The 7,993-nt window shown below is 51.4% G+C and overlaps 1 protein-coding gene across 4 annotated transcripts in view; it reads right to left on the bottom strand.

Annotated features, from left to right (window-relative positions):
* Window positions 1-6,564: 6,564 nt before the first annotated feature.
* MVP (major vault protein) overlaps window positions 6,565-7,993 on the bottom strand; it is a 31,463-nt gene continuing 30,034 nt past the window's right edge. For 3 of the 4 annotated variants that reach the window (XM_021719385.1, XM_008071676.2, XM_008071675.2), the window contains 2 exons: window positions 7,233-7,421; window positions 6,565-6,828 (listed from right to left, as the gene is read on the bottom strand). In XM_021719385.1, coding sequence (XP_021575060.1) covers window positions 6,601-6,828; window positions 7,233-7,421 — 417 coding nt within the window. In that variant the 3' untranslated portion in view covers window positions 6,565-6,600. The remainder of the gene's footprint in view (window positions 6,829-7,232; window positions 7,422-7,993) is intronic. The other variant, XM_021719386.1, reaches the window with a different exon arrangement.

Consider the following 7,993-nt stretch of genomic DNA (forward strand, 5'->3'; position numbering starts at 1 on the left):
TCCACTCACCTCAGCCTCCCAAAGGCGCAGGATTACAGGCTGAGCCACCGAACCCAGCTCACCAGTGATCTTAATGGTTGCATAGAATGCTATTAATTATTGATTTAACCAGGTCCGGCCACGTTGAATGATGCTGCAGTAAATCATCTTGCACTTTGTTTGGGGGGCACTTGTAGGATGCAAGTTGAAGGGCTTGAAGCAGGGCAGTGGCAGGGACAGCTTTGTGCTTGAGGAAGATGCATGAGGTGTGCTTTCAGTGCTACGGGCATCCCCGTCCTGCCCTGCTCTCATCAAGGTGGGAGACTGGATAAGGTGCCCTCCCAGCTCCTGCTCCAGAGCCCTTTTTCTTTCCCATCAGCTCCTCCCTCCAGCTAGAGGGGGCCTCTGAGCACTTGCTGCACAGCAAAACAGGGAGCCCTCTGCCACCTGGCTCCCACAGCTCTGACTGGCTCCTGGTCTCCTTGGCTGTAATCATTCACCGTGACATCGGAAGTCTCTAATTTATGTAAACCCAGCTGTGTGTGATCTTTAAAAAGAGGGTTGGAAAGGAGAGTGTGAGCACTGTCCAGTCTAGAAGAGTCTGGGCCTGAAGGTCCTGAGGTCTGTGGGGCCAGCACTGAAGACACACTGAAGAGTCTGGACCTGAGGGCTTCTGAGGCCTCAAGTTAGTCTGGTGCCTTTGGTTCCCCATACAGTGGCTGGACTGAGGTCAGGAGGAACCTGCTTAGCATAGAGCCCGTGCTAACAGCCTAGGACCAGCCCTTGACCTGGAGGTGAGGAGTAAGAAAAGTGGACTGATTTTGGTCCTGGAGTTGCTGCATTTGATCTAGGGAACAGAGTGGAATCACATTACATGCACAGAATTCAGCTGTGTGCTTCAAGCAGAATAACCACCATGCAAGAAATGCCATTTGTAGCCAGGCGTGGTGACTCACGCCTGTAATCCCCATACTTTGGAAGGCGGAGGCAAGAGGATTGCCTGAGCCCACAGGTTCGAGACCAACCTGGACAACATGGCAAGACCTCGTCTCTACCATAAGTCAAAAAATTAGCTGTGCGTGGTGGCATGTGCCTGTAGTTCTACCTACTGGGAAGGCTGAAGCAGAAGGATCACCTGAGCCCAGCAGGTCAAAGCTGTGGTGGCCATGACCTTGCCACTGCACTCTAGCCTGGGTAACAGTGGAACTCCTACTCAAAAAAGGAATGCCAGCCGGGCTCGGTGGCTCAGCCTGTAATCCCGCGCCTTTGGGAGGCTGAGGTGAGTGGATTCCTGAGCCCGCGGGTTCGAGACCCGCCTGGGCAGCAAGACCTCATCTCTACAATAAATCAAAAAAAAAAAATCAGCCGGGCGTGGTAGGGCATGCCTGTAATTCCGGCTACTCGGAAGGCTGAGGCGGAAGGATGGCAGGAGCCCAGCAGGCGAGGCTGCGGTGGCCGGGAGCGGCCACTGCACTCCAGTCTGAGCGACCGAGTGAGACTCCAACTCAAAAAAAAAAATGCCATTTGTTCATTCCACTCAAAGCTGTGCCTTGGAGAGAGCATGAGATGGGCATGATAAGTCTGCTGTTTCCTCAGGTGGTTCTAAGTCTTCCAGGGCTTTCATACTGTGATTAAAGGTAACCCTAACTACCATATCAAACTTCCAAATGTGGCTGGGCGCAGTGGCTCACACCTATAATCCCAGCACTTTGGGAGGCCAAGGTGAGAGGACTGCCTGAGCCCATGGGCTCGAGACCAGCCTGGGCAACTTGGTGAGACCTCATCTCTACAATAAATCAAAAAATTAGCCAGGCATGGAGGCACATGCCTGTAGTTCCAGCTACTTGGAAGGCTGAAGTAGAAGGATCGTCTGAGCCCAGCAGGTCGAGGCTGCAGTGGCTGTGAACTTGCCACTATACTCCAGTCTGGACGACAGAGTAAGACTCCAACTCAAAAAAAAAAAAAAAAGTTCCAGATATGTAGTGGCTCAAACATATTTTACTTCAAATTCACATGAAGTCCTAGTCAAGCCCTCCCAGTTGAGCGGCAGCTCTCCTGCAAATGGTGATTCAGGGCCTCGGGCAATTCTCACTTTATGTCTCACTGTTTCCAACATGTGGTATCCCAGACTACTCTGCTTGTTGGCATCACACAGGCAGTGGGAGATGTGCATGGAGGCAAGTTATAGGAAGGAAGGGAGTTGGCACATATTCTCCCATTCCACTGACTACACCGCAGTCACATGGCCACATCTGAGTGCAAGGGAGGATGGGAAATACAAAGCTGTGGGCCTAAGGGGAAGAGGAAATTGATTTGGTAAGCAGCATCTTACAATGCTGAACATGAGTTTGCTGTTGAAAGACGTTTTTCTTTAAAAAGGGGTCCTTAAACAGATCAATTACTTTGGTATTCAACCAAAGAAAAGCCATTTGTTCCAGTGCTGGAGAAGAACAAGCTGTGTTGAACTTCATCAGAGATCACACTGTTCTGTATTACTTTACAGTCAAAAGTAAATTTGGTAACTGACTCAGAATCTAGCTCTGGTGAGAGCTGGGGTGCCACTGTGTTCCAGCAAGGCCTGTTTTCCTATCGCTGAGGTATGACTGTCTTCTCCACCATATCGGCTATGCTGGGCCCATCTTCATGCATACAATTTGGGCAGGTTCCCCTATTACCTATTGGATCTTACAATCCTGTGAGGTACATGTAATCAGGATAGGCTAGGTTGTGCTATGGTAACAAAACTCAAACCTTGGTTGTTTAATATAGCAAATATTTCTCACTCCTGCTACATATCTATTGTGGGTCAGGTGTGGCTGTACTTTATGCATTTTCTCTCTGGGATCCAGGCTGATGGAGCATCTTCTGTTAGAACATTGCTGGTCACCCTTTTGTATAGAAAAGGAAGAGTATGGTGAAGATGTCACTCCCCTTCCCATTTCACTGGCCAGAGCAAGTCACATGGCCAAAGCCTGCTCACCATTAGACATCCATGTGGAGGTAACAAATCATCAATTGAAAATGAATCCAGGCCAGGTCCGGTGGCTTGCACCTGTAATCTCAGCACTTGGGGAAGCTGAGACGAGAGGAATGCTTGAGCCCAGGAGTTCAACACCAGCCTGGGCAACATAACGAGACCTCATCTCTACAAAAAATTAAAAAATTAGCTGGGCTTGGTTGCATGCACCTGTAGTCCCAGCTACTTGGGAGGCTGAGGCAGAAGGATCACCTAAGCCCAGGAGCTCAGTGAGCCATATTCTTGCCACTGCAATCCAGCCTGGGCAACAGAGTGAGACTTCCAATTCAAAAAAAAAAAAAAAAGCTGGGCGCGGTGGCTCAAGCCTATGACCTCAGCACTTTGGGAGGCAGAGTCGAAAGGATTGCCTGAGCAACATGGCAATAAATCAAAATTAGCTGGGTGTGGTGGTCCATGCCTGCGATTCCAGCTACTTGGAAGGCTGAGGTAGAAGGATCACCTAAGCCCTGTAGGTCGAGGCTGCGGTGGTTGTGAGCGTGCCACTGTACTCCAGCCTGGGCAACAGAGTGAGACTCTGACTGAAAAAAGAAAAAAATTATATAGAGAGAAAAAGAAAAGAAAAGGAGACCAGAGCTCAGGGATGAGGTCAGGGCTAGCACAATGGATTTTGAAGTCGGTGGCATAGACATGATCTACAATCATGAAACTGCCCGAGACTGTAAGTAAGAGGTAGGAAGAAAACTAGGTTAGGTGATGTCAAGGGAGCCAGTGTCGAAGAGAGGGTGGACAACTGTGTTGAATGACAGGAGAGGCTGAATGAGAGGAGAACCTGACTACTGGATTTGGCAACAGGACATCACTGGCGATGCCCACTAGGAGCAGTTTCCACAAAGGGGTGGAGCCAAGCTAACTGGAGTGATCTGAAGAGATAATGAGAGGTAAGAAATGGAAACTGAGACCACAGAGAACTCTGGAGAAATTTGGCTGTGACAGAAAAAGAGAGATGAAGTGGGAGTTACAGGAGCCTGTGGGGTGAAGGGGAACATGTTTTCTATAAACATGGGAGAGGGCAGACATGTTGATACACTGATGATGGCTGTCCAGGAGAGAGGAAGGTGATCAGTGTAGGAGTGCAGATCTCCAGGACTTGAGAGGGGACCTTGTGGGTCGAGGAGGGAGGACAGAGGGCCCAGATGCCTACAGTTGCTAGATTTGTTGCTGGGAAGGGGAGGGCCTTCCTGTCCAATCTGCTTCTATTTTCTCAGAGAGGTGAGAGAAAGTAGGCAGGGGTGTAGGAGGCTGAGAAGAGAGGAGGTGTGAAGCGTTGTTTTGAAGGGGATCTCACACAAGATACAGAAGCATAGTCAGAGGAGTCAGGCCTCCCTTGCGATTTGCTGCCATGAGTTTAAAATGAGATCAGCCAGCTCTGTGTGGTGTTCCTCCTCCAGCCATGTGCAGCTGGTCAGGGATGGTACAGAGGAGGAGGGAGTAGTTTAAGAAGGGATGGGGCTTTTTCCACTAAGTGTTACAGAGAGAGGAAAATGAGGGAGTGTTTTGAGTGGGTGAATTACATGGACAAATCACAGAATCTAAGCTGGGCAAGACTGAAATGAAAAGAGGTAGGGGGTTATCCGTGTGAGAAAGTGGCTGAAGCCTTGATCTAGAGGAATGGTTGTTGGAAGACAGCCTGGGATGAGGTTTCAGAGTGGGTGTGGTTATTAGTAATGGCAAGAATGTTCGAGGGGTGGCCATGGGAGCAGGTGGCCAAGACAGAAGGGAGCACGCCCACCACAAACAATCTTGCCTCCTCCGGTCCCAGGGCCCTTGGCAATAAACACCATTAACATAGTAGCGCTTCATTCGTGCCAGGTACCTGATAAAGAGCTTTACGTTCATTACCAGCCAGCAAGGTGGCTCATGCCTGTAATCCCAGCACTTTGGGAAGTGAAGGTGAGAGGATTGCCTGAGCCCAGAGGTTTGAAACCAGCCTGGGCAACTTGGCAAGACCTCATCTCCATGATAAATCAAAAAATTAGCTGGGCTTGGTGACATACACCTGTGGTTCCAGTTACTTTAAAGGTTGACGAGGAAGGATCGCCAGAGCCCAGCAGGTTGAGGCCGTGGTGGCTGGAAGTGTGCCACTGCACTCCGGCCTGGGCAACAGAATGAGACTCCAACTCAAAGAAAAAAAATTAATTAGTTACCTTTCGAGGGAAGGTGGAGGAGAGTTTGGGGGGAAGGGCTGACTCATTTGCCTATTCCACAAACACTAAGCCAACACCACTGAGTGCTGTGGGCTAACCACAGACAGTCTCCGGGCTCAACAAGCTCATGCTAGGCCAGGCGTGGTGGCTCATGCCTATAATTCCAGCACGTTGGGAGGCTGAGGCAAGAGGATAGCCTGAGGCCAGAAATTTGAGACCAGCCTAGGCAACATAGGCAGACCCCTATCTCTACAAAAAAATAGCTGGGTGTGATGGTGTGCACCTGTAGTCCCAGCTACCTGGGAGGTTGAGGTGGAAGGATCACTTGAGCCCAGTTCAAGGCTGCAGTGGGCCATGATTGTACCACTGCACCACTCCTGACAGAGTAAGTCCCCCTATTTAAAAAAAAAAAAAAAAGCTTATGCTTGAGCAGATTGAGTGGAGCCTCTGACCACATAAATGCAACACAACCTGGAAAGAAAAAGGCTCATGGGGTCAGGCAACAGTGGGGGAAAAGGAATAAAACCCTAAAACAGTCATCATTATATTTGTTCTTTGCACCAACCCAGCTCAAGTAGGGGAATTGCTGGCCCATTTCACAGATGGGAAGAGATCAGAGAGGTTGAGTTGCACATTCTCTAGCCACACAGCCAGGAAGCCTAAGCTTCTCTCTCCACCCACCCTGGGATCTTTTGACTTCTCAGCAGAGACGGGGCAGGCCCGGCCCCTAAGGTTCTACTGGCCCCGAAGGCCCAGTGCACCCTGCAGCTTCCAATGGTGTACCCAGGCTGAAGGCACCTGGATCCTTCTCCAAATAAGGGTCCCTTACTGGTTGTGAGGGGACAGCATCCCTCCACTCGATGCTCCCAAAGACCCAAGGAGGTACTCTAGCTCCTACTGCCGGGCCTGGGCGTGGTCCTCCTCCCTAGCCTGACATCCCTTCTGAGAAGGGAAAAGTGCACAGGTGCAGGGCGCTGGCCTGGCGCACCAGCTGGTGCTGCTGGCTGGGGGCACTACCAGCAGGTGGCGCCAACGGGAATCTCCCAAGTAGGAAGCTGAGCTGGACCTACCACAGCTGGAGTGTTAGACTGCAGAACCACCTGGCGGCCAGCTGGGTTCCTGGAGGGTGTAGCAGTGAGATGTTGCTAGTGCAGGAGCCATTCCAGAGAGGCTGGCCGGGCAGGCCCCATCCTCTCACCTGTGGCATCATCTCCCCTACCTGGACTCCAGGAAAGCTGGCTCTGTGCAAGGCTCTGGGGCCACATTCCTACTGTGTGACTTCAGGTTAATACTCTCCCCTTTACAGATGAGAACACACTGTAGTGAATAACTCAAGATCTCAGGCACATCCTTGTCACCATTAAGCTCCCCTCTGATGCAGACTTAAGACAAGAGAAAAAGGTTTAAATGCTCAGAAACATCTAATTTGTCAGGGAGGGGTCAGCGCAGTACAGGCACCACGTGGTTGTCTCCAGGAGTTTGAGAGACGGCAGGGGACTGGAAGGGCAAGCCCTCACAGGGGCCGGGCCCACCAGTTGCCATTTTGGCTAAGGGCTGACCCTCAGCCCCCAGCCCCAGCAGCCCCAAGGCTGTGGTGAAGAGATTGATGGGTGTGGAGCCATTAGTGATGAGGGTTGACTTCAGGCCCAGGGACTGGAGCAGTTTTACCTGGAGGCAGCAAAGAAGAGGAAGGTGAGAAGAGGGGTCTGACCCTAGTTACTTCTCTCATCTCCTCGCTGTCACTCTAGGGAGCCATGCTTCAGAGCAACCCTCCTTAAACCAACTAATTTGAAATGTCACCTCCCTCTTCATCTGATCACCCTGCCTGACTTCCTTCAAAGCATTTGTCACAGGCTGATGTCCCATCTGTTTAATGTCTCCCTCTGGACTCCAGCTCACTGCTGGGTCTAGTACAGTGCCTGATGTTGATGCAGCACGACACTGTGCTTGCATGACACATGACACAGGGACCGTTCACTCACCCCTGCTCCCAACCCCTTTCCAGATGTTGTGTTTGCCTTCCTGGCCCCGAGACCAACACACCTTTCCCTCCTGCCTTCGTCCACTCTCACCTGCATCTCTGGCCCTGCCGTAGCAAGGTCCTTGATGGTGCCGGGGCCCAGGGCCTCTGTCATCTGCTTGAACTTCTTTGCCTCCACCTCAGCCAGCTGCTGGGCTCTGCTCACCTCCAGCTCCAGCTGGGCCCGGGCATAGACCAGTTCCAGCTCTCGTACTTTCTGTACCCTCTGGAGCTCAGCCTCCTGGAAGAGGAAAAATTCGTATCCTTTAAATCGTGTGGCCTCTGGGAACTGTCCAGACAGGCGCCCTAGCCAGCAAGCCTGAGGGACCTGAGGCAGAAGGCGTGGGGTTGTAAACCTGTGGTTAGTTAGGTGTGAATCCCAGCTATGCCACTGTTTAGTTGTGACTCATGGGAGCACCTTAATCTGAGGTATCTGCATCTGTAGGACAGAGATACCTGCCTTAATGAGATTTCAAGCATTAATTAAGGCCTTGCATGTAAAGCACATGCTATACCTCTGCAGACGTGACCAGAGTATGAGGATTCGGCTGTAAAACAGGCACAAGCCGGGCTCGGTGGCTCAGCCTGTAATCCCGCGCCTTTGGGAGGCTGAGGTGAGTGGACTGCCTGAGCCTGCGGGTTCGGGACCCGCCTGGGCAGCGAGACCTCATCTCTACAATAAATTAAAAAAAAAAAAAAAAAATCAGCCGGGCACGGTAGCGCATGCCTGTAATTCCGGCTACTCGGAAGGCTGAGGCGGAAGGATCACCAGAGCCCAGCAGGTCGAGGCTGCGGTGGCCGGGAGCGGCCACT

Source organism: Carlito syrichta, unplaced genomic scaffold, assembly GCF_000164805.1.
Source record: "Carlito syrichta isolate Samal-C Ts95f unplaced genomic scaffold, Tarsius_syrichta-2.0.1 Scaffold314605, whole genome shotgun sequence".
NCBI classification, from domain to species: Eukaryota; Metazoa; Chordata; class Mammalia; order Primates; family Tarsiidae; genus Carlito; species Carlito syrichta.